Source organism: Diaphorina citri, unplaced genomic scaffold (genome assembly GCF_000475195.1).
Source record: "Diaphorina citri unplaced genomic scaffold, Diaci psyllid genome assembly version 1.1 scaffold26, whole genome shotgun sequence".
Taxonomy (NCBI): Eukaryota; Metazoa; Arthropoda; class Insecta; order Hemiptera; family Psyllidae; genus Diaphorina; species Diaphorina citri.
The window spans coordinates 181,996-207,935 of record NW_007377464.1 but is presented as its reverse complement, the minus strand read 5'-3'; the positions used below and the strand labels follow the sequence as shown (position 1 = coordinate 207,935).

The window sequence follows — 25,940 nt, the reverse complement described above, 5'->3', positions numbered from 1 at the left end:
TCACTTGCCTCCTGTGTATAGCTCATTGTTTGCCATTGAATTGTACTTGGCTCGCATTGATGCGCTACTGTTGCATGATTTATCATGAGATTCATGATTATTATTATCATGAGATTCATGATAATCATGGTAATCAGGAGTATCATGACTCATTCCATTACTGAATTACGAATCAAAAGTTAGTCTTGAATTAAGTATTTGTAAAATGAACAAGCAGGGTCCGTCCCTCCGGGAAATTTTTAGCCCGTACCTAGTGATTAGAGAAAATCAGTACCTATGTACCCGCCCTGTGATCCCCCCCCAACATAAATATGTTGGGGGAGGGGGGGGGGCGATCACAGTTCCGATAATCTGTACAAATTCTGAAAGGGGGCGATCATAGAGAAAAGGTTGGGAAACACTGATGTAGAGAGATTAGATTATCTACACAATGGAGTGAGGTTAAAATTGAATAACACACACTAGGTAGTATTAGGTGCGTAAGTGTAAGTACATTGTCTTTCTGATGATATGTAGAATTTTAGATACCTAGGAATACCTAGATAGTTAGGTACATTGTCTTTGTGATATTGTGATGATCTCTGTAAGTACAGTCTGTGGAAAAAGTATCTTAGAGCGATGTTAGCTTTAATGGTGATGGCAAAATAAAGAGAAAAATCTCATTGAAAGCAGTCATTGACCCTGGAAAATCTGCCAGCTGACTAAGCTGGTTTCTGGTTAAGGTGAGTTCATTCTGCCTATCTGTTAGTACCTAAGTTAGTAATTGTACCTATTAAGAGAATGGGAAACCTATTCGGAATGTCTTTTCCATTAGACAAGTGTCATTTCCGAGGGAAAAGCGGTCAAAAACGGTCAAAATGTGATGATCTCTGTAAGTACAGTCTGTGGGAAAAGTATCTTAGAGCGATGTTAGCTTTATTAGCTTTAATGGTGATGGCAAAATAAAGAGAAAAATCTCATTGAAAGCAGTCATTAACCTTGGAAAATCTGCCAGCTGACTAAGCTGGGTTCTGGTTAAGGTTATCTCTTCTCCTTGTTCATAGTCAGAAGCTTGTTTATTCAAATCATAAAGTCCCCAAGTTAGACTGCCGATGCCATTTTAACGCTGATGAGCTGTTTCCTAACTTTTCTCACACACTATACTTAAACTCATCTCCGTGTTGTTCCCTAACTTTTCTCACACACTATACGTAAACCCATCATAAACACACCACCGTGTTGTTTCCTAACTTTGCTCACACACTGTACTTAAACCCATCATAAACAATTAAACACATCACCCTGTTGTTTCCTAACTTTTCTCACACACTCTACACCTTGTTTGACCTTGCCTCGGTAAGAATTTAATTCACAACGCGATAGGTATTATGTTTTGTTTTTATTTTCTTGCTACTCCTCGCTATAACTTTCTTACACTGAGAAAAAAACTAGGGTGTCAGAACCCCATTCGAGTGACTGGGTTCTGGAACTCTGATATATCAGGAAGCTAGACACTTTAATATAGCATTCCAGCATTCCACTATCCTAAATCAGGGGAAATGACCCAATACTATATTAGAGTTCTTCCACACCCTAAATCTCCTAAAATTTAACATGGCACCCTATCAGATTTCATTTTCTTCTCAGCGTAGAAACAAAAATACCAGATACTATTAGCTAAATTAGGTACTTAGGCTTGCACACAGGAGGTCCCGGGTTCGAAGTTTTTCAGCTCTGTGCTTGACGAGAACATCAGAAAGTGACCCATTGAAATATTTGCAATTGAAATACGAGTGCAAATTTTTTGATGATTGTGGGGGGTCGAACTCGGAGACCTTCTATACATGACAAGCAAGCGCGATACCACTGGGCTAACCGTGTTCCTTTCAATGAGGAGCTACTTAACCGAGTGGCGACCAATGGCGACATTAGCACTGTACAGAGATGAGTGAAACATGGAAATGGATTGCAAAGGAGGCACTTAGTAATCCCTGTGGTATTCACAGTATTCAAAGAAGTGCTAAATGAAAAGGCTCTCCTTTTTTTTTTCATTTTACAAACACTTAATTCAAGACTAACTTTTGATTCGTAATTCAGTAATGGAATGAGTCATGATACTCCTGATTACCATGATTATCATGAACCTCATGATAATAATAATCATGAATCTCATGATAAATCATGCAACAGTAGCGCATCAGAGCGAGCCAAGTACAATTCAATGGCAAACAATGAGGTATACACAGGAGGCAAGTGATTATGGCGGTAATTATAATTACGAGCAATGTTTTATATCAATAAAACCCGGAAGGAAGACCCATTGAGTTATATCAATGCGGCAATGGAATACAGTGATGTGCAAAAAGATAGGGACAGACTTGACTCAACCAAGGTTTCTATTGAAACTAGAGCCAACTGGAAACAAAAAGACTGTATTTTGGAGATAAGAGCTTTTGGACGGCGTGAACGACCAGGGTATTCCTGTGTTAAAACGCCTTATCCGAAAAAAAGAGCTTTTGGTTTTTATATCAATAAAACCCGGAAGGAAGACCCATTGAGTTATATCAATGCGGCAATGGAATACAGTGATGTGCAAAAAGATAGGGACAAACTGACTCATTTTTAAACCAAGGTTTCTATTGAAACTAAAGCCAACTGGAAACAAAAAGTCTGTATTTTGGAGATAAGAGCTTTTGGACGGCGTGAACGACCAGGCTATTCCTGTGTTAAAACGCCTTATCCGAAAAAAAAGAGCTTTTGGCTGGTACAAATGAAGAAAAACGTTTCAGTCAGAGTAAAGGATCTTCTTCGATTTTGGGCCGATAAGTCCTCCGTTCGTTGTCCTTCTAATATGAATGAAACCTTTCTGAAAAAATGCTAAAAATCCCAACTGTCCCGATTTTTTTGCACTTGACTGTACATAGTATACCTATGCACATCAGTCTAAATCTATCAGTATAGACAATATACATCATATGCCGTGCCAATCAGTGTGAAGCAAATTATGAATAGGAATAATAGGACCTAATCCAGTACTTCGCATAGAGGAAAATAGGATGATTCGTGCGCGCTTAGCTATATTAGTATTAAGCTAGCTCTGAGACTTAGGTAAGTAGTAAGTACGAGGTATGTTTATCAAAGCTGTGACTTAGGTAAGTAGGTATATTATCGAAGCTTGGACGTAGGTAGGTACTAAAGTACTAGATATGTGTGTAGTAGCGGGTTCGATTCCCGCTCGGTCTGACTATATCCTAAACAGGTAAGTTTCGTTCTCGGAACGGCTGGCTCTCTCCTATCCTGTCCTCCTCTCTTTGGGGATGATAGTCCTTTCGGGACGATAAAATGAAAGTTTTCATCCAGTATAACTATAACTCCATCTAGTCTCATCTACTTACTAAGTAATGACCATGAAAATTTTCTCATCGTCCTTATCTTCCTGTCATTGAAAGAGGTGGCATATAGGTACCTAGATAGGTATCTTCCATGAGAACCTCCTGATCTATACTTGGCGATAAAACAGGTTACGTAAGTAGGTAGTAGGTAAGTACGTATTGGAGATACAGGTAGGCATTGTCAAATCAATCTCTTGATTCCATTACTCATCCTCATCAAGTCATCATCGATGATTATTTCTAGTGAAGCCGAAAGCTCCTCATTTACTTACCTAATGAATTTTTCAATTGTCATTTTTAAAAAAGAAAAAAAAATCTTTTTATAACGCCGCCTCTGGTCGATACTTATTTGAAGTAACTACTCGACTGTCGACTGTTCTCACGAGGCTCAGAGAACCGTGCATTCCAATGGGACAAAAAATCGGCTCTGCCGGTAATCGAACGCCTCCCTGTCTCCTCTGGACCTCTGGTGTGATCTCTCCTTTTTCCCTTTTTAAACATCTCAAATTATAAAATAATCTTGAATAGTTACTCAACATTTTATAAATATTTGTGTCACAATACTGAGTACACCACGTTCAGGTTGTATTACTCTCACTCAGTAAGCCCTTGTTTATCATGAAGTAGCACGAATTCTACAGAGTACAGACCCCCTTTTTCAAGGGTTTAGTATCAGGTGAATTGTATCCTTCTGTCGCGTACCTATTCCATTCCTGGTACTTCTCACGTTTAAAGTGTTATTGATTTATAATTATGTACCCATGTCATGTCCCTTTAAAAATCTCTACGTAGGTACTTAGTAAACTCTTGCCCCCTCCCCGTTAAGTAAGGCGCCCTAACACTACGGACAGTTCACTAAACTGTAAGAACTGCAGAGTCCATTATTTGCTTTCTCCTATTTTGTCTTCCTCTCATCGATTTCAGGACGATGAGACCTCAATGTTATAGGTACACCTTACATGATCAATGACATTACTAATGATTGTGTAAGGTACCTATTAGAGTTTCCTCTATCAAACCTAAAAAAGTCCCTTTCAAAGAATAACCTGGGTAATGAGTGTAATGCTAATGAAGTAATGCCTATTTAAAGTATTTAAGTTGGTACTATACCTAACTATTCTATTATACGAATACCTACTTATGTAGTCATTACTTCCCTCCACTATATTGCTCTTACCCCGGGTATACTTTGTAAACACACAAGCTGTGTACAACACATCTGGTTAGCAAGAAAATAAAAACAAAACATAATAATGAGATTCATGATAATCATGGTAATCAGGAGTATCATGACTCATTCCATTACTGAATTACGAATCAAAAGTTAGTCTTGAATTAAGTGTTTGTAAAATGAAAAAAAAAGGTGAGCCTTTTGGGTAGTGGCTATGGCCCACATTCGCCTGTATAATACACCCTCTTCAGGAATAGAACTCCCGAGGCTAATGAAATGCAAATCTACGTTAATAATGAAACTCGTTGAAAAATAAAGGAAGTACTCAATCACTCAATGATTTCCACCCGTATCACGTCATCACTGAGATCTAAGAGGCACATCAGGTCTTGAGGAAAAGAGCAAATTTACGAGAAAAACAAGGGTTTCATTAGCTAGCTAGGCCAAAGTGAGGCTTTTCACCTGCTAAGGTATAAATTAAAAAAAAAAAAGTCAACCTATTTTGCTTGGTTGGTAGCGCGTCTGCCCTGTAAGCGCTAGGTCGCGGGTTCGATTCCTGCCCTGGGCGGATTTTATCCTGAACGGATTATGTTCGTTCTCGGAACGGCTGACTTTCTCCTATCCTGTCTTCCTTCTCTCTTCTATTTCGGGACGATAAAGCCTTAGCAGTTGAAGTTTCCTCTATCAAAGCTTTGAAAAAAAAAAAAAAAAAAACTTGAGGAAAAATAAATTTATAAGAAAAACACATGAGGGTTTATGTTATGTAGCAACGATTTTAAATTTTTAACTCTAGTCAAGTCTAGTCCATTTATAGTCAAAAGTCATCAATAAAAAATGTCGCCATTGGTCGCCACTCGGTTAAGTAGCTCCTCATTGAAAGGAACACGGTTAGCCCAGTGGTATCGCGCTTGCTTGTCATGTAGAAGGTCCCCGAGTTCGACCCCCCACAATCATCAAAAATTTTGCACTCGTATTTCAATTGCAAATATTTCAATGGGTCACTTTCTGATGTTCTCGTCAAGCACAGAGCCGAAAAACTTCGAACCCGGGACCACCCGGGACCTCCTGTGTGCAAGCCCAAGTACCTAATTTAGCTAATAGTATCTGGTATTTTTGTTTCTACGCTGAGAAGAAAATGAAATCTGATAGGGTGCCATGTTAAATTTTAGGAGATTTAGGGTGTGGAAGGTCTGTGGCGCCTGGGATACTTGGGTAGGCTGTGACGTGATTAGTTTATTGATGTGAGAACTTGTGCCAATCATTGGGGTGATTGGGGTTGAAATGTGGCGCCCCTTGTGAAATGCAGGCCGGGATTCGTCAGTTATGTGGTGCTTCATGTTTTGTACGAGTATGGCTTGCACTGAGACCCTTTAAACGTACCCTGAACGACTTGTTTTTACGTCCCTGTGGTATTTATGAATGATTGAGGTTTCAGGTTCAGTTCTCGGTGACATCAAAATTAAGTGTGAAGTACTCTTGACTGAACGACCCTCGTCTCGGTAGCGTAATTCCACAAAATCCTTTGATCCATGGGGTCTAGTCAGTGTCGATCAACATTAGTCATCATCAGCATCAGTCACCAGTCACCATTTACTGTAGTGTGGACGCACCTTTACAGAAGACAATATGAACCTGAAAATCAAACATGCTATCAAACAATCAAACGTTCATTGTTTAGACCTGCCATGCTTCATAGGTCGTCGCGACAAATTTCGAGATCAGAGCTCATTTGTGTGAGAAAATGTGAAAAAAATCCCGCAAAAACTAGTTTCTATGGGGACAGACCGACCGACCGACAGACGACACCGAAGCGAATACAATAGTCCGTCCACTATACCTTTTATTATTAGTAATAATCAGAGTCCTTCAAATATGACGTTTATTTTTCTTAAAATATGACTTTAAAAATATGACTTTATGACGTTTGTTTTTCGTGAAATATGACTCTTATTTTCGTCAAATATGACGTTTATTTTTCAAAAATACCTACACATAACCCAATATGCTAAAAGTAGATTAGCTCTAAGAAATTCAATGATACGATCTATCTTCACAGCCGACTGAAGACTGACTCATCACTACATATAAATACAAGATTTGGTACCCGAGCTAGTAGCAAATATTCATGGGCTCTCCTCTGATCATCAAGTCAGACTGTTTGAACAATGGGTACTTGATGCCGTGGTAGTCTGATCTAGGATAGTCCGTACAAGTAAAGATGGCAGTGTCAGTTCTAGGAGACTGTAATGCCAGTATCAGTTCTAGGATAGTCTGTACAAGTAGAGATGTCAGTTTCAGGGCAAAGGACATGTCCTAACCCCAACCTACTTAAGGCATTGCTAATTTGCTTATGTGTTTAAATAATTGAAAAATAGATGGTGGATTCGAAATAGGTTCACCGTCGCGTCATGTCACCTAAGAGGTCTGAGCTGCTCAAGTAATGTGTGGCGGATCTAAAGCATGTTATATGCATTTACAGAGCTCTCAAATTCAATTAAAAAAAAAGTCAGTATTAAAGGCGTGCAGAAAGTTACAAGGAGGTTAATATACTTTATTGATTGTTGAAGAACAGTATGAGATTGTGGACAGAGTGACTATCGGCACTCCTCAGGCAATAAGTATCGTCGCTGATCAGGCAAAAAAAAAATGTAAGATCGTCCTGCTCAGGTAAAAAAAAAAATGTAAGATATTTTTAGGACTTTTTCGTAAATTTTGGCTCAAAATGCCTAAAATATGACGTTTTTTTATGACATTTTAGAAAATGTCGGTGTTTTATGATGTTTTCCCCAAAAAAGCTAAAATATGACGTTTTAGTATGATATCATGACATTATGACGTTTGAAGGACTCTGGTCATAACTACTCATTTTCCTCACGAGGCTGAGTGGGCCCCGCAACAGCCAGTCACGGAATTAGTCATTTGCATGATACAAATTTCTTGACCCCGCCGGGAATCGAACCCGGGTCTCCCGCGTGCAAGGCGAGCGCAGTGACCACTACGCCATGGGAGCTGACTAATAATAATCAATTAACAATAAACATGTGAGTTTTTTATGGACATTTCAGAAGTCAGCTCCCATGGCGTAGTGGTCACTGCACTCGCCTTGCACGCGGGAGACCCGGGTTCGATTCCCGGCGGGGTCAAGAAATTTGTATCATGCAAATGATTGATTCCGTGACTGGATGTTGCGGGGCCCACTCAGCCTCGTGAGGAAAATGAGTAGCTATGACATAAAATGCGCATAGCGACCGGTGCCAGCATCGTAGGTAAACATTGCATGTTAGGATTATTGAGATATTGGAAAAAAAATCCTACAATGCTGCAGTGAGCACCAAAGTTGTGACATAATAACACAAAGAAACTGCATTATTATTATTATTATTATTTGGTTGGAGCCTCCTTTTTTCTCTTTACTCTTCTTCGGCTTTCTCCGTCTTCTTCTCCTCCTCCTCCTCCACCTCCACGTCCTCTCTCTCGTTCTCCTCCTCCTTTTCGTTTTCCTCCCCCTCCTTGTTGGCGTGCCGATGGGTAATATAGAAGTTCTCTCTGGATGATTGGAACACCCTGTATATTGTAAAACATTAATGATGTTCCGTGTTCAGACATGTGGTACCTCATGTGATGTAAATAGAGTACGACTACCTATTGGTACACCATAGCTATTCCTAAAGGCACACTATACTGACTACCTATACGCATACCAGTGGGTACACTGTATCTATTACCTATAGTGTGTCCAGATCAATGTGACAGCAAAAAAATAGGCATTGTTGCCAAACATGTCACATGTGCAATGGTAGAGAATCTTTAAAAGGGGAAGGTATATTGCACAGTGCTTCCTCCGACAGTGAAACAAAGTCAGGTAAGGCGATATCCACCTTACCTGTTCTGGAATCCAACCTCTGAACTTAGAGCTACCTCTGCATTTTAAAAGAGAAGACCTTTACCTCAATTGCAACAATGTAAGGATTTCCTGCAATCTGATTGGTTCCTTCATTTTGGGTTGATGACTCATTCCTGTCACATTGATCTGGATGAACTATAGGTTCTAGCTCCTAAAACCTAGTCCTAGAGTATGACTACCCATGTATAATATGTATATTGCTATAATTTATTGTTGAGAAGCAAATGACAGACATTTGCTCGGGAGATATATGTTACGTTAGGCCTAGGTCACTGCCATGGACGGACATAGCTGCGTTTAACCCAACTTCCTAGAATGTCCTCCCTAGGGGTATAGACCTAACTCGGAACCCCGAACGGGCGAACCGAGAGTATCTCTTCTGCCCACATTGTTTTTTAGGGTGTCCAAAGATAGATTAGGGTGCGTCGAGATAAAGCACCCTAGCCCCAAGATAATGTTAAATTTTATTCTCAATCTAATGGCTTGATTGTGTTTTCTTTGTTTTCAGGTAAGATCTGCTAATGATTTGTCTGTGACGAAACACTCCCTAGGAAATTCAAACTCTTGCAAACCACTAAACTTGATCAGTGGAACTTCAAGATCAACACCTTAGCTTAGAATTTAGAAGGTAAAAAAAAAAAAAAAGGTTGTTGTTTTCAAATGTCGGGAACTTGGCCTTTTTGGTCATTCTCCCAAAAAGGAATAAAAGTTTGATTCCTCCGTAAAAGGTTGTGAGAAATCTAAGTCTGAGATCAAAACTCCGAAAAAGTTTTTTAACAAATCGAAAATTCGATTTTTATTTGCCGGTCTACTCTAAAAGCTCAAAGATTCAAATGATTGATCCCGTGACTGGCTGTTGCGGGGTCCACTCAGCCTCGTGAGGAAAATGAGTAGCTATGACATGTAAATGCGCATAGCGACCGGTGCCAGCATGGTAGGTAAACATTGGTTGTTAGGATTATTGAGATACTTATTGGGAAAAATCCTACAATGCTGCAGTGAGCACCAAAGTTGTGACATAATAACACAAAGAAATTGCATTTACATTTACATTAAAGAGATACTTATTGGGAAAAATCCTACAATGCTGCAGTGAGCACCAAAGTTGTGACATAATAACACAAAGAAATTGCATTTACATAGTTAGTTACTGGACAAATTTCAATGCGCATAGCGACCGGTGCCAGCATGGTAGGTAAACATTGGTTGTTAGGATTATTGAGATACTTATTGGGAAAAATCCTACAATACTGCAGTGAGCACCAAAGTTGTGACATAATAACACAAAGAAATTGCATTTACATTTTTACATAAATTGAGTAAATAATAAGATACTTATCGACGATTCATTTCCCGACCACTCAGACCACACAGACCAAGCATGGTAGGTAAACATTGGTTGTTAGGATTATTGAGATATGTAGTGGGAAAAATCCTACAATGCTGCAGTGAGCACCAAAGTTGTGGCATAATAACACAAAGAAATTGCATTTACATTTACATAGTGTAAACAACTTGACAATGGGTGAGTCATCAAAAGAGAGAGAGAGAGAGACATGTTATTAACTTCCGTCCTTTTTTAATGCCTTTTCTTCCCCGAAAACTTTAACCAGTGATTAGATCTAGATTTCTAGAAGGATATGTATTATGTACCTAGTAGTGTCCAAAGAGGAGAAGAAAATTGAGGGCCTGTCATTTGATGAGACCAAAAATAAAATCATCATAGGACCTCAAGTTGTAGGAGAAGTACGAGTGTTCATCAGCTGATCATATTCATCTCAAATTATGATTCATGATTCAATCCAATTGAATTAAATCATCAACAAACAATAGCTTCAGGACTCAGAGCTGATATTTTTTCAAGGAGTGTGAGTGATTGAAAATGAGAACCCATCAGTACTAGAGGGAAGAGCTGGTATGAGTAGGTATTGGTTTAGTAGGGCCATCGGCTGTATTAAAGGCCTATGTCACTGCGACCTGGTTAGATCTTTTGTGACTTTCCCTTTAGTTATCTAAAAGAGCCCTGTACTTCTTACGAAGGCTAGAGTTCTTTTAGGACAGATTTCTTTGACTTCTTTTAGGTGTTATGATCATACTTGAGATGTATAACACTCGGATACCTACCCAAGAGAACAAGTACTAGAGAAAAGCTATTTCAGGATATGGACTTTAACATGAGAACTAAATATACTTCTTGTGGTTTCTTGAACACCGAAATTGTAACCAGATAATCAAACAGTGTTTCAATGTCAACAGTGAGCACTTGAGCAGCAAGAAATTCGAGACCCAAACCCTTCCGAGAATGTGAGCAGCTCACTGGGTTAGAGCTTGTTGAGGTCTTATCACATTAGTTGTAAGTCTATTAGGTCATCAGAGACTGAGTGACTCTCAAACTCTTGGGTCTGTTTATTTTACTTATTTTGATAGCTTAGGCCCTGAGCTAGAGAGCTAACCAACTCGGGTTGACGTTTTTTCGTTAACGGGCATTTCCAGGAAGATTTCGCATTGTCGTCAAGATATTGGTGGGAGGAGGAACATGTACCTACGTGTACGTATGTACCTATTGCAAATAACATAAACACGTACATGTGTAGTTGTGATCTGTACTACATATCGTATCTTCCTTTACAAATCTTCAGAAAACAACCGGTTTGAAAAAAATTGTGCCACACTGTACGAGTAACGGAAGGCGCCTTCTGATTGGTTCAAAGGTTTTCGCACCTGTGACATCCAGTTTTTTCTTACTTTGGACAGAGTATAGGCTATAGACTCTACGTGCCGCTTGGCTACCCTCATAATCTTCAACCATAGTGTTTGTGTTCCCTTCATATTGATAAGTTTATGAGAGACCTTAGAACATACTGATGAACCTAGCAGCGAGGACCCGTCACCTAACGGATCTTGGTGACGGAAGACTAGGAGGATGTACAGATGAAGAGGTTTAGGAGACACAGGAAAACGCTATTGCCCTTGCTTAACACTGTGTTATTTTTGACAAGTTCAAGCAAGGATCAAGGCCTTGTCCTCAACATGAACTCCTGAAGGGTTCGTTTACACGAGTGAAACATATTGCACGTGTTTATACAATCTATAGGAAGTTTGGTGTTTCGCGTAGTGAGTTGAATGGGTGAATTGCTTGAGGTGAAATCTTCTCAGTTGTGAAATTCTTTTAGGGTGAAACGCCATTACTCTGCGGTCAAGTTTTCAAAGAATTGAGGAAAAAATTGCATACTTTGCCAAGGATTGAACTTGTGCCCTACTTTGCTACAGAGGCAGGTTTCCTTTGTTCAACTTTATGGTTGTCACATCTCCATCTCCTATTCTTGGTCTTTCGATGTCCTGTTTTTCCAAGTTATGTTCCTTTTTTGTCTCTGTGTGACAGTCATCTAGAAAACTCTGGAGATCTGGAAGTTCTAGAAAGATTTTGTTTCTTCAAATTTCGTTCAGAACCGCGATGCAATAGCGATGTTTCCAAAAACTGTAAACGGACGCGATGTCAATGGTACCAAACTGATGTAAACGGATTTTGTCAGCTAACTTCCCGTTTCCCGTATTGTCCTCAGCTCTGTCTCCAAACATTCTACGCGGGTGGGTGGTGTTCCTAGTAGTTCTTTACTGTCTCATATTTTATTACCATGAGTCTCATGACAATACAATTCCTTACATCGTCTCATATTCAGTCTCATATTACCCACATGATGAGAAGATCTCGACCCAATAAACGCCAATTAAAACTGTCATCAGACTCATCAGCTTGTTATTGAACGAGACAAGTGCGAATTGTCCCCCCAGCTTCCTGACTTGCTGCGCTGTCTTTGATTGTTGCTCGTTACTTCAGTGCTTTCATGATGGTCTATTCTTAAGCAGAGTGTCCTGCTTACGAAATTTCTTAACTGTACGGATCCTTTTATACACGGATTACCGGGCTGTTTCCTTCTAGTAGTGTTGGGACTCTGGATTTAGGGGTTTTGGTGTTGTTTTTGTTCTCTGAAACACCCGGTATATGGAATGGTGTAATATTGCCTTATTTCGGAAAGTGCTCCTTCCAAAATGAAGGATAGGCGGACAGGTACCCTGAGGTTCATCCTTCAAAATCTGGTAAAATAAATTGAGCTGAATCCCACAACTGTCATCACCAGATGGAACTAGTATCCATGGTCTTAGTCAGAAGTATCGTAGCTTTCTGTTCCTATAGGTAGTGTCCAAATCCACAGAGGTCTATAACCAAATCATGTCAATCTGGTAGAATAAATGAGGTTTATCCCCCAACTGCCAACATCAGATGGAACTAAAATCCATGGTCTTAGTCAGAAGTATCGTAGCTTTCTGTTCCTACAAGTAGTGTTCAAATCCAGAACTCTGTTACCATGTCAAATTGGTAAAATAAAGGAACTTTATCCCTCTACTGCCATCACCAGATGGAACTAGTATCCATGGTCTTAGTCAGAAGGACTAGTAGGTATGGGTACTCGTATATTCTCTCTGAGTGTATGAAGTGGCGTAGTCTCGCTCCACTGGTTTTGGCGTAAATGTAGAAAATATACCGGGTGACCCAGAAAAATTTCGGAAATCAATCTGGATATAGATCATACAACATAAATGAGATTTCGCTGTTGTTTGACAGCCTCGGGGAGAGGTTTTGTCTGTTGTCTTTTCCAATATGTTCTTGTACTTATTTGGTTGGACTGATCTATTGGGAAACCTAGATAAGGGGAAAAAATTGCCGGTCTTTTGGATTCCCAATCAGACAGGTTCTACTGTATATTATCTATTCAAAGAAAAGGAATAATTGGAAGAAGGATGAGCCTTCAATGATGATGATTGGGGATTACAAAAGAATATGTATTAATAAAGTAAAAAAACACGTGGGTACTTGCCAGCAAACTAGTTGGTATCCATGGAAGATATTACCTATTCATACTAGAATTTACTACCTAATTAATACATTTTATCATATTAGAATTTCCTTAGATGGGGAAACACGTGAATTTGATTAAAAATAGTCACTGTTATACATGAAAACTTGGAAACTATTACATCATCATTCTAGGTCACTGATGTCATTGAATTAATACAATTATTCCCGCTTTTATTTTATGTAAAAGAGCTCCCATGACGTAGTGGTCACTGCACACTTTACTAGAAAAAAAGTAATTAAGATTTACAGGGAGATTTTTACTTTGATTATCCTATATATTGGGTATAGGTACCTAATAAGCTAATAAGGAAAGTAATGAATATTTTACTAGAAAAAAAAAGTAATTAAGATTTAGTAACTACCTAAGTAAATAGGCATGCAAAAAGTACCCAAGTAAGCACGTGAATTTTCTAGTTTACTTACCTCCTTTATTTTCAATGTTGTTGGTGATCAATATGTACCAAAGTACTTGAAACCTATAGGTATCAGAACTCAAGTGTTTACACAATATTGTAGGAAGTAAGAGAGGTAAACTGCAGTATTTTGCTGATTTAGTTGTGAAACTGAGTCATTTAAATCAATAACTAAGTACTTAGTGAACTAAAATAAATGCTAAGGGAAAACACTTTCCTTGAAACAGTTCGCTCCGGGCGGGAATCGAACCCGCGACCTAGCGCTTAACAAGGCAGACGCGCTACCCTCCAAGCTAACTAGGTTTCTTGATTCTCAAGTGATGGCAAAAAATAAAGATTTACGTGCTCATTCCACTGATGTTAAAACCTCAAAGTCAAATTTCAAGGGATAGACCCATAAGCTTCTTCTGTCAGGGATTAAACTTGGTGACTAAAGATAAGTCAATGGGATAAAGTAATCCCATTGGTTACTCACAATGCAAAGTTTAAAATCAATCAATTAGATAACTTGATGCAATCATATCCATTCCAGAACGAAACATAATCTGACATTAGCACAATTAGGGTGGGTTTCACCACTAAAAGTAATCCCATTGGTTACTCACAATGCAAAGTTTAAAATCAATCAATTAGATAACTTGATGCAATCATATCCATTCCAGAACGAAAAATAATCGGACATTAGCACAATTAGGGTGGGTTTCACCACTTTTGAACATCCTGTTAGCTTAACAGCCCTGTTGAGCCTATACACATCATATGGAACTTAACAGGCTGTTAGCTTAACAAGCCTTCTAAGGACTGAAAAAATATTGGTAAAATCCACAATTAGTGTGCTCTCGGGCTTTAGCCATTCAATTTACTATTGACATAACGCCACGTTCAATTCCAACAGTCTATCTAAACAAACTACAACTACTTGGCCCACGGGTCTGCTCCGGGGCTGCCACCCCAGGAAAAGTAAGAAGGAAAAAAAGAATGAGCTACACGTCAAAAGCACAAATCACATCACTTTGAAGATTAAAGAGATTTATTGTAAGTTATTTCGATAAATTAATAAAATAAACATCACAAAAGAACCATCTTTTTAATTTTTTGTAGATTTTCTTTCTAAATCCTCATACTTATTGTTCTAATGATTGAGATTTGACATTTAGTTCTCAACCAACCCAAAACTTGAGCATAGCTCCGGTTCCATTTCAAGTAATATTATAAATTCATTGAAGTGTTCAAATTTACAAATTAGTGGAAAAAACTGTTCAAATTTACAAATTCGTGAAAACTGTAACGCAATAATATACCTATTCGAATTCGAATGAATTCAGTTTGAAGCAGGGATTTGTACTATTGTACTTGGATCTGGATTGAACTTGAAAGATTAAAGTGTCTTAAACTGGTTACCAACCAACTTTTTTACGTTTTGCCAATTAAACCGATGAGTCACTTTGGCCAAAAAAACGCTATTTGGGGGAAAGGATGAAAAATTCTAGGTCATTATGTATGTAGGTACGAGTTTCTTATGAAAAAGGAGGATTAGCAGTAGATAACTTAACGTATAGGAAGAAGGTAGTAATGTAGAGAGATTAGATTATCTACACAATGGAGTGAGGTTAAAATTTAATAACACACGCTGGGGTAACTAGGGAGTGTAGGTACGTACAAACTCATAACAATAATACCTAAATGTAGTAGGTAGTGTAAGTACATTGTCTTTCTGATTATATGTAGAATGGAGCAGTTGCAAATGGGTAAAAATTATAAATAAATGTTCGATTCCTATGTAAAAAGTTGGGAAAAACCTAAATCTGAGGTCAAAACTTCGAAAAAATAACTGTAACTTTGCTCACACACTGTACTTAAACCCATCGTAAACAATTAAACACACCACCGTGTTGTTTCCTAACTTTTCTCACACACTCTACACCTTGTTTGACCTTGCCTCGGTAAGAATTTAATTCACAACGCGATAGGGGTATTATGTTTTGTTTTTATTTTCTTGCTAACCAGATGTGGTAAGTATGTACTTACAAATCATAGCAGGACTTATACCTAGGAAACTTTGGTAGATCTACAAAAATGTTTACAAGAAAACCAGCATCACAGTACCTAGGAAGATTTTCATTTTCTTTTGAGTCTTTTTTCAAAAATAAAACCTACAACTTCCATTCCTTACTTGCATATCTACAACTAAAGCTTCTCTAAAAGTTTAGTGACTCTACCTATTTCTTTAGCATCTACATTAAATTTACTTATCACATCAATCTAAATCTTCCAAGCCTCAATGTCAGAACTGATATGTGAGTGTAAGGTGTGGTTTGAAGAACTATAAAACTCATAAATGTTCACAGGCTCTTGCCTTACCACCATTTCACCATACCACTGTCAAAACCATAACCAGTAGGAACTTCATTAGAGTCTTGATTTTATTCTTAAGCTTCTTTTGAGGTTTATGATCTTAAAATATGAAGCCAGACTTTTTCAATATCCTATGTTGTGTTCGGGCTGTTCCTATGTTAAGTATTCAATAGGTAGAAAATTTAGTCACACTAAAGTTCACATTTATAAAAGACAGTAACTTTCTGCTTAGTTTACATACCTACTGTGCCATCCATGCCTGTGACATGGGGATTCATAGATTTGTAGGTATAATCTTAACCTATCTTTTGGAACAGTTACCCCTACACCTAAGTCTCAGTGTGCTTTTTGTGTAGCTATGGAGCTAAGCTATCTATCTTAATGTTGAAAGTTGGAATGATTGGGGGTTTAAATAACAATCGGACAAGGTATCTCACCTAATCAAATAGACCCATGCAGACATTTTTTGGGGGCTGTTTTCAGATTAGGATTAACTGCTCTAGATATAAAAGTAACTTTCAGTGTTTCCCAACCTGGGCGATATCGCCCCCTTGGGGGCGATGGAGATTTTCATGGGGGCGATGAAGCCTTAGGGGGCGATATGGGGGGCGATCAATAAAAGGAGCGATAAAGGGGGCGATGGCTATCTAGGGGCAAAAATGTAAGTAAGTACCTACTTAGTTATTTTAGTCTTAAAAAATAAATCCGAAGAGGAGAGAGAGAAAAATATTGCACGTGCTGGTTTCATTCAGCTCTGCTCCTGACGCGTGCGGTAATGCGGTTTAGTTTTTATCTTTCTAATCACAGAAGTTGAGTGTTGACAGTGCAATATCCTATGTTGTGTTCGGGCTGTTCCTATGTTAAGTATTCAATAGGTAGAAAATTTAGTCACACTAAAGTTCACATTTATAAAACACACAAACTTTCTGTTTAGTTTACATACCTACTTACTGTGCCATCCATGCCTGTGACACGGGGATCCATAGATTTGTAGGTATAATCTTAACCTATCTTTTGGAACAGTTACCCCTACACCTAAGTCTCAGTGTGCTTTTTGTGTAGCTATGGAGCTAAGCTATCTATCTTAATGTTGAAAGTTGGAATGATTGGGGGTTTAAATAACAATCGGACAAGGTATCTCACCTAATCAAATAGACCCATGCAGACATTTTTTGGGGGCTGTTTTCAGATTAGGATTAACTGCTCTAGATATAAAAGTAACTTTCATTTTCAAATAGCCCCCACAAACATTTTCTAGCAAGACTTTTGCATGTAGGTATTCATAGAACAATGGGTCACAGAATTTAGGTTATCGGCACAAAGGTCTGTCCAAACACCAAGTTGTGAAACTAAAATAGATTAATGCTTGCTGACAGTTTCAAATAATTTTTCGTGTGCCAAAATCCGAAACAGATTTTGTGCACAATAAGAATGGATAGGTTTACGTTCATTGGACATATTTAGGATTATTTATATTCCTAAGTGCTCAAAGAATAGAAAAGCTAGCAAACTTGGAGATGACTCACAGTTTTGGCAGCACAAACTTTTAGCCATAGAGCTCTACTTAGGTACCTACGTTACAACTCGTAAGCATGAGATTATTCATTTTCAAAATACTTGAGCACTTTCTCTGATAATTCCTACTTTTCTTTAATATTTTCGAAACAATTTTTGGGACAATGTTGTTTCGTTTTTGTCACAACGAATTCATAAAGATTAATATTTTTTATGGCGAAGAAATTCGGGTTGAATGATGTAGCGTGAAATTTTCATTCCGTCTTACACAATGTGGGATGGTTTGTTCTGTGCCAAAATCCGAAACAGATTTTGTGCACAATAAGAATGGATAGGTTTACGTTCATTGGACATATTTAGGATTATTTATATTCCTACTTTTCTTTAATATTTTCGAAACAATTTTTGGGACAATGTTGTTTCGTTTTTGTCACAACGAATTCATAAAGATTAATATTTCTTAATTCTTATGGCGAAGAAATTCGGGATGAATGATGTAGCGTGAAATTTTCATTCCGTCTTACAATGTGGGATGGTTTGTTCTGAGGTGGGATAAGCTTGTGTCCCACATCATTCCGTCTCACGATGTGGGATGTAAAATTTAACATGGCACCCTATCAGATTTCATTTTCTTCTCAGCGTAGAAACAAAAATACCAGATACTATTAGCTAAATTAGGTACTTAGGCTTGCACACAGGAGGTCCCGGGTTCGAAGTTTTTCAGCTCTGTGCTTGACGAGAACATCAGAAAGTGACCCATTGAAATATTTGCAATTGAAATACGAGTGCAAATTTTTTGATGATTGTGGGGGGTCGAACTCGGAGACCTTCTAGTCTCACGATGTGGGATGGTTTGTTGTGAGGTGGGATAAGCTTGTGTCCCACATCATTCCGTCTCACGATGTGGGATGGTTTGTTGTGGGGTGGGATATAAGCTTGTGTTGTGGGACAGATTAGATTAGGAAGCCAGAAAAGGGGATTTTAAGTTTCAACTCTTTCTTGAGGTGATTTAAAATTTTAAACACGATTGTAAATAGTTGGTTGTTTTTCAATTTTGATCTCATTACTTACTTTCTTAATCCTTAATCCGGATAAGTACTTGCTTAATATTTTGACACCAGCACATTGTCAATTACCTACCTACCTACCTGAGCCAGCTTAGCTAAATCCGGATAAGTACTTGCTTAATATTTTGACACCAGCACATTGTCAATTACCTACCTACCTACCTGAGCCAGCTTAGCTACAGGTAAGGTAATTGATTGCACCTTGAAAGCACCAAAAGGACAACTGAAACTAAGCAACGTTTTGCCTGGTTGGTATCTGGACAGAGGACTGTCTGGATCAATACGAACTGTTGGTTCATTTCGAAGAGCTCTCAGCCTCGTGAAGACTCGTTTTTCAGACGAAGTCTATCGACCATAATAGACTCGATCCATTTTCAGGTTTTTCAAACTGCCACACGCTTCTGGGTTTTAGATCTCTAGGGATCTGAGCGGACAGCAGTGAAGTACGCCAGGCCAAGTTCCAGTAAGCACGCCAATGTATCTTTATACGAACCGATTCGGCAGGGTCTATTTACTTACTGCACTATAAATTGTACCACCTCTGGCTCTTTATTCTATTTACTGCACTATACCTCCTCATTCAGGCTTCACATACGGTAATTTTACTTCCAGTTATACACTCCATTGTTCAGTTGACACATATTATTCTTGTCATGGCTATATATATATATGATAGGCATTCATGGTGCTAATCATTGCTAGCTAGAGGAAGACCTAGGCTACTTGAAATGAAAGTAAGGTATTTTTATCAGTGAGAACATTACTTATGGCAATGTTATACCTACTTAAATGACACCTATAATATTGTTGTACCAAGACTGTGTGCCAAAATTGAGGACTTGACAGTAACTAGGTATGGTTAAGTTCCAAAACTAATACATAGGTAGTAGGGAAGACGCTTCCTTAATAGTGGGACTGCAAAAATAGCATAAAGGGAGAGAGGGAGAGCTAGCACTTAGTAAAATTCCATACCTCGGCTGGGATTGAACCCACGCCCTCCTGTTTACCAGGCGAGCGCCTTAACCACTACACCACCGAGGCAGGTAAGGTAATTGATTGCACCTTGAAAGCACCAAAAGGACCACTGAAGTTAAGCAACGTTTTGCATGGTTGGTATCTGGACCGAGGACTGTCTGGGACAACACGAGCTGTTGGCTCATTTCGGAGAGCTCTCAGCCTCGTGAGGACTCGTTTTTCAGGCGAAGTCTATCGACCATAATAGAGACTCGATCCATTTTCAGGTTTTTCAAGCTGCCACACGCTTCTGGGTTTTAGATCTCTAGGGATCTGAGCGGACAGCAGTGAAGTACGCCAGGCCAAGTTCCAGTAAGCACGCCAGTGTATCTTTATACGAACCGATTCGGCAGGGTCTATTTAATTACTGCACTATTGTACCACCTCTGGCTCTTTATTCTATTTACTGCACTATACCTCCTCATTCAGGCTTCACATACGGTAATTTTACTTCCAGTTATACACTCCATTGTTCAGTTGACACATGTTATTCTTGTCATGGCTATATATGATAGGCATTCATAGTGCTAATCATTGCTAGAGGAAGACCTAGGCTACTTGAAATGAAAGTAAGGTATTTTTATCAGTGGGAACATTACTTACCTCCTCATTCAGGCTTCACATACGGTAATTTTACTTCCAGTTATACACTCCATTGTTCAGTTGACACATATTATTCTTGTCATGGCTACCTATATATGATAGGCATTCATGGTGCTAATCATAGCTAGAGGAAGACCTAGGCTACTTGAAATGAAAGTAAGGTATTTTTATCAGTGAGAACATTAACTTATTATGGCAATGTTATACCTACTTAAATGACACCTATAATATTGTTGTACCTAGACTGTGTGCCAAAATTGAGGACTTGACAGTAACTAGGTATGGTTAAGTTCCAAAACTAATACATAGTAGGAAAGACGCTTACTTGATAGTGAGACTGCAAAAATAGCAGAGAGAGGGAGAGCTAGCAGTTACTAGGGAGATTTTTACTTTGATTATCCTATAGGTATTGGGTATAATAAGCTAATAAGGAAAGTAATGAATATTTTACTAGAAAAAAAAGTAATTAAGATTTAGTAACTACTTAAATAGGCATGCAAAAAGTACCCAAGTAAGCACGTGAATTTTCTAGTTTACTTACTTACCTACTTTATTTACTTGACAGTAACTAGGTATGGTTAAGTTCCAAAACTAATACATAGTAGGAAAGACGCTTACTTGATAGTGAGACTGCAAAAATAGCATAAAGGGAGAGAGGGAGAGCTAGCACTTACTAGGGAGATTTTTACTTTGATTATCCTATAGGTATTGGGTATAATACGAGTAAGCTAATACTTAAGGAAAGTAATGAATATTTTACTAGAAAAAAAAGTAATTAAGATTTACAGGGAGATTTTTACTTTGATTATCCTATATATTGGGTATAGGTACCTAATAAGCTAATACTTAAGGAAAGTACTTAATGAATATTTCACTAGAAAAAGAAGTAATTAAGATTTATTAACTACTTAAATAGGCATGCAAAAAGTACCCAAGTAAGTAAGCACGTGAATTTTCTAGTTTACTTACTTTATTGTCAATGTTGTTGGTGATCAATATGTACCAAAGTACTTGAAACCTATATCAGAACTCAAGTGTTTACACAATATTGTAGGAAGTAACAGAGGTACTGCAGTATTTTGCTGATATAGTTGTGAAACTGAGTCATTTAAATCAATAACTAAGTACTTAGTGAACTAAAATAAATGCTAAGGAAAAACACTTTCCTTGAACTTGGTGTAAATTATCGTAAATGTTCCAGAGCTTTTAGGGGTGTTTTTTACCCTATTTTAAGACAATTTTTTTTATTTATTATTATTAACTGTGACCTTGTGTGGGAGCATTTTTCTTTTAGTATGAGAAACCATGTTACCAAAGGATTTCCTACAAGTGATCTTTAGAGACCAGAAAGTGTGTAAACGTTAGGTAGATGAGGCAGTTTTTAGATTTACCTACTTGGCTCCTAGATTAAACTATGAGTGATTATAAATGATAACTATAAGTGTGACTGATGAAAATAAACTATCATCATAACCTGTGTGGTTTAGTGAAGTTGTTTTGATTATTCATAGTGTAAACATGACACGAAAATGTAGAGGGAAGCGAAATCCCTGTGCCAAAACCTGGCTCCAAACTGGAAGAAAAATATATCATAAAATGTTTACAATATTATTGGAAGTATTGCATAATTTTGGTGGAAAACCCCTGGTGAAATATCTTAAATGCTCACAGCAAAAGAAAAATAAATTTAGTGGTTGTGTGGAAGAGCTCCTCCAGGAAAACCCTGCCACTTAAAAGAAAGACATAAAAAACTCTGGAGGAAAATAACCTGACATCCAACTCTGAAAATTTTCAAACAACCATGATTTCTGAATGGCATGTCAGATCCATTTAATACCCACTAGGTCACATCTTAAGGATGTGGGTTCAATCGTTTAATTCCAACAGGAATATGGAATTCTTTCCTCTACTCCACATACTCTACAAATTATTGATAATTTTGCAACAATAATGGTAGTAGTCTACCTACTGCTGGGGTAAAGGGGCTCTTTATTCTTATTTGAGCAGTATAAATAAAATGTTACTAACCTCTCTTGAAATCCCTGTTTCCCTGCTCTTCTTCTTTCTCTCAATATTTGACCTAATTTACTGTTGGGGACTTCCATCATTTTTTGAGCACACTTCCATTGGTAGGAAAATTTTCCTACGAAATAGCCAACAAATACTGCTGCTGCAACTTTGGGAATACTGCCAAACTTTGGATGACCTTTGAAATAACCTGTATGACAGAGAATATTTTTATTTTTTTATTACATAATTAGGTACTTCAAATCAATATTTGACCTAATTTACTGTTGGGGACTTCCATCATTTTTTGAGCACACTTCCATTGGTAGGAAAATTTTCCTACGAAATAGCCGACAAATACTGCTGCTGCAACTTTGGGAATACTGCCAAACTTTGGATGACCTTTGAAATAACCTGTGTGACAGAGAATATTTTTTATTACATAATTAGGTACTTCAAAAATCAATCTCTCAACTCCCTACTCTTTATCAATGGCATCTAACCTGTGCTATAGATTTTTTTTTTTTTTTTATCATCTCACAACTTCTGTCAAGTTGTTTTAGAATTTATAGATAGAATAAATACCTCATACCTGATTGAACATGACACTTCCACTAATGGGGTGAGTATCTATCCATGTAAATGTTTTTCCAGTTCAAATTATTTCTATTTTCCTTGATGTGTACCCAGGTAGGTACTTACTTATGTAGGTAAGTTACTTTCTTAATAGGTAGGAGGGAGGGTAAATACTAAGGATGGCTACTTATATGACACAATCAAATTCCTGGACTTTTCCTGATGCAATATCCTATGTTGTGTTCGGGCTGTTCCTATGTTAAGTATTCAATAGGTAGAAAATTTAGTCACACTAAAGTTCACATTTATAAAAGACACTAACTTTCTGCTTAGTTTACATACCTACTGTGTCATCCATGCCTGTGACACAGGGATTCATAGATTTGTAGGTATAAGCTTAACCTATCTTTTGGAACAGTTACCCCTACACCTAAGTCTCAGAGTGTGCTATTTGTGTAGCTATGGAGCTAAGCTATCTATCTTAATGTTGAAAGTTGGAATGATTGGGGGTATACCGATCGGACAAGGTATCTTGCCTAATCAAATAGACCCATGCAGACATTACCTGATTGAGCTAGAGAAAAACTGTTACTTGACCCATTCTGTCACAGCAATACATAATTTAGAATTTTCTAAAAAGAAAACAAGATCAGTTTTTTGAGGAAAATTTGGAAAACTGAATTGGAATACTCAATACCTGATTGAGCTAGAGAAAAACTGTTACTTGACCCATTCTGTCACAGCAATACATAATTTAGAATTTTCTAAAAAGAAAACAAGATTAGTTTTTTGAGGAAAATTTGGAAAACTGGATTGGAATACTCGTAAGGCTCTGTGGTAACCTTGGCATTAGTTTACCTATTCTGACTCCATAATATGTACCAAATCCCAGCAGGGAACTGAAAGGCAAACATCTTTTGAAGAAACTTTCTCTGTTACATTCGTTAAGAACTCTCATCTCTTCTGGAGAAAATTTGTATGGACCCTGAAATGAAAGAAAGTGCAAAGGTTATTATTAGTACAAAGGTTAAAAGGTATAATGATCTGTAATTACATTCGTTAAGAACTCTCATCTCTTCTGGAGAAAATTTGTATGGACCCTGAAATGAAAGAAAGTGCAAAGGTTATTATTAGTACAGTGGTTAAAAGGTACAATGATCTGTAGGAGTTATTCAGAAAAAGGGCCCCTATGAAGTTCCCAAAAGCCTGAATGTGCCCAAAATCTAGTGAGCAAATCTTTCATTGCTATTAGAAATGTTTGCCAAATTTCTTTGAAATTGAATAGACTGTTTGAAAGTTATGGCAAAACAAAAAAAACTACATGCAAAATTGTTTGAATTTAACATTGAACTTATTTTGCTCTTCCCTCCTTCTATTACCTATATCACATTACCTATAATGTGCACTTTCTCTGTTACATTCGTTAAGAACTCTCATCTCTTCTGGAGAAAATTTGTATGGACCCTGAAATGAAAGAAAGTGCAAAGGTTATTAGTACAAAGGTTAAAAGGTATAATGATCTGTAGGAGTCATTCAGAAAAAGGGCCCCTATGAAGTTCCCAAAAGCCTGAATGTGCCCAAAATCTAGTGAGCAAATCTTTCATTGCTATTAGAAATGTTTGCCAAATTTCTCTGAAATTGGACAGACTGTTTGAAAGTTATGGCAAAACAAAAAACTACATGCAAAATTGTTTGAATTGAACATGGAACTTATTTTGCTCTTCCCTCCTTCCCTATACCTATCAAATGTGCACATAACAAATAATAATTAAAATGGTGTGTTTGAGATTTTTTGTCTTCATCAAAATGATTCTCTTTATTTGTTCAGAATCCAAACAATAATTTCACATGAGTGTGGCAATATTTTGGCCACAAACATGGACTTAAAGACCAATGAAATTGAAGTTGATGAGAGTCATTAATTAACTTTTCATTATTTAATTACCTAATTAATCATGCAATAAGTGTCCCATTTTACGTCAGCACTTCAGGACATCATACTCCATGGTCCATAGGACACTAACAACAATGAAAAGATATCATACTTACTGCATCTAGAGGTGTGTTGCGATCCCCCAAAATTGGGCCCTGGGATCCAGGCTGATAGACATCTGACCCTTGCATAGATACAGTTTTCAAGAAAGTGGTACTTAGGGCTTAACTGTAACTGCTCTTGATAAATCAGAAAACTAGAAAAAAGAAACACTCCTAGAATATACCATTGATATGAAGAAGATCTCAAATCTCAATTTTTATGAAAAATCAAAAATCCGATAATTTCTTCCTGTATGGCACCACAGCTCGAAATATTTTGAAATTTTCTGACGATTTGAATTTTTCCCGCGTGTAAAGTGATTGTGTTTTCTCTGTGCATATGGTTGATGATTTCACCGATAGATGTCGCTGTCAGTATTTCCAATGCGTGCAAGGTGCGAGCCTGCTGCACAATGCTTTCTCTTTTTTTTTTTTTAAGTTTGTTTTTATTATTTTCTTGCTCATGTTTTTATTTACCTAAATGGAGTGATGCCGTTATCATTGTTATCAAATGTATAGGTATGTACCTCTCTGCATTGGCAAACTTCATTTTAGACTCATAAAATATTATTATTTATATGAAACCACCGCAACTTTCTAGCTTTCTTTTGGTCGATTTATTGGTCGACACGAAGTCTACCTTGTAAGCGCTAGGTCGCGGGTTTGATTCCCACCTGAACGAACTTTACCTCAAACAGATATGGTTTGTTCTCAGAATGATGGTTTTCGCCTATCTTGGCCTCCTTTTCACTTCGATTTTGGGACGATAAGAACTCAATTTTTACATCAGTTCCCTCTATTAAACCTCTTGAAAAAAGGCTATTGACCAAAAACTGCTCCTGACCTATATTTCTCTGGCTGCAATAGCCTAGGTATTTCTAGGAGTTTAAATAATTAAATAACTGAGACATAAAAATAAAAAAAGGTCACACCATGTTGAAATCAGAAGAAAGAATCATTGTTTTTATTTTCCAAAATCTTTTCACAAAAGG

The 25,940-nt window shown here is 37.6% G+C and overlaps 1 protein-coding gene across 1 annotated transcript; it reads right to left on the bottom strand.

The window, feature by feature from the left end:
* On the bottom strand, positions 1-25,230 carry LOC103510344 (OCIA domain-containing protein 1-like). Its single transcript, XM_017444587.2, has 6 exons — positions 24,964-25,230; positions 23,773-23,899; positions 22,615-22,752; positions 22,360-22,411; positions 21,806-21,904; positions 1-160 (listed from the first exon to the last, which is right to left on the bottom strand). Exons 1-6 carry the CDS (start codon positions 25,036-25,038, stop codon positions 1-3), a joined length of 651 nt encoding a protein of 216 aa, XP_017300076.1. The 5' UTR covers positions 25,039-25,230.
* Between the last annotated feature and the right edge of the window lie 710 nt (positions 25,231-25,940).

What these genes read in the sequence shown, in the direction of transcription:
- LOC103510344 (XM_017444587.2), bottom strand. Translation starts at nt 25,038, where the DNA reads ATGCAAGGGTCAGATGTCTATCAGCCTGGATCCCAGGGCCCAATTTTG. An exon ending in ATATTATGGAGTCAGAATAG is followed by an intron (nt 22,753 to 23,772) that starts GTAAACTAATGC and finishes TCTGTCACACAG; the next exon opens with GTTATTTCAAAGGTCATCCA. An exon ending in AAACAGGGATTTCAAGAGAG is followed by an intron (nt 21,905 to 22,359) that starts GTTAGTAACATT and finishes TTTTTCTTCCAG; the next exon opens with TTTGGAGCCAGGTTTTGGCA.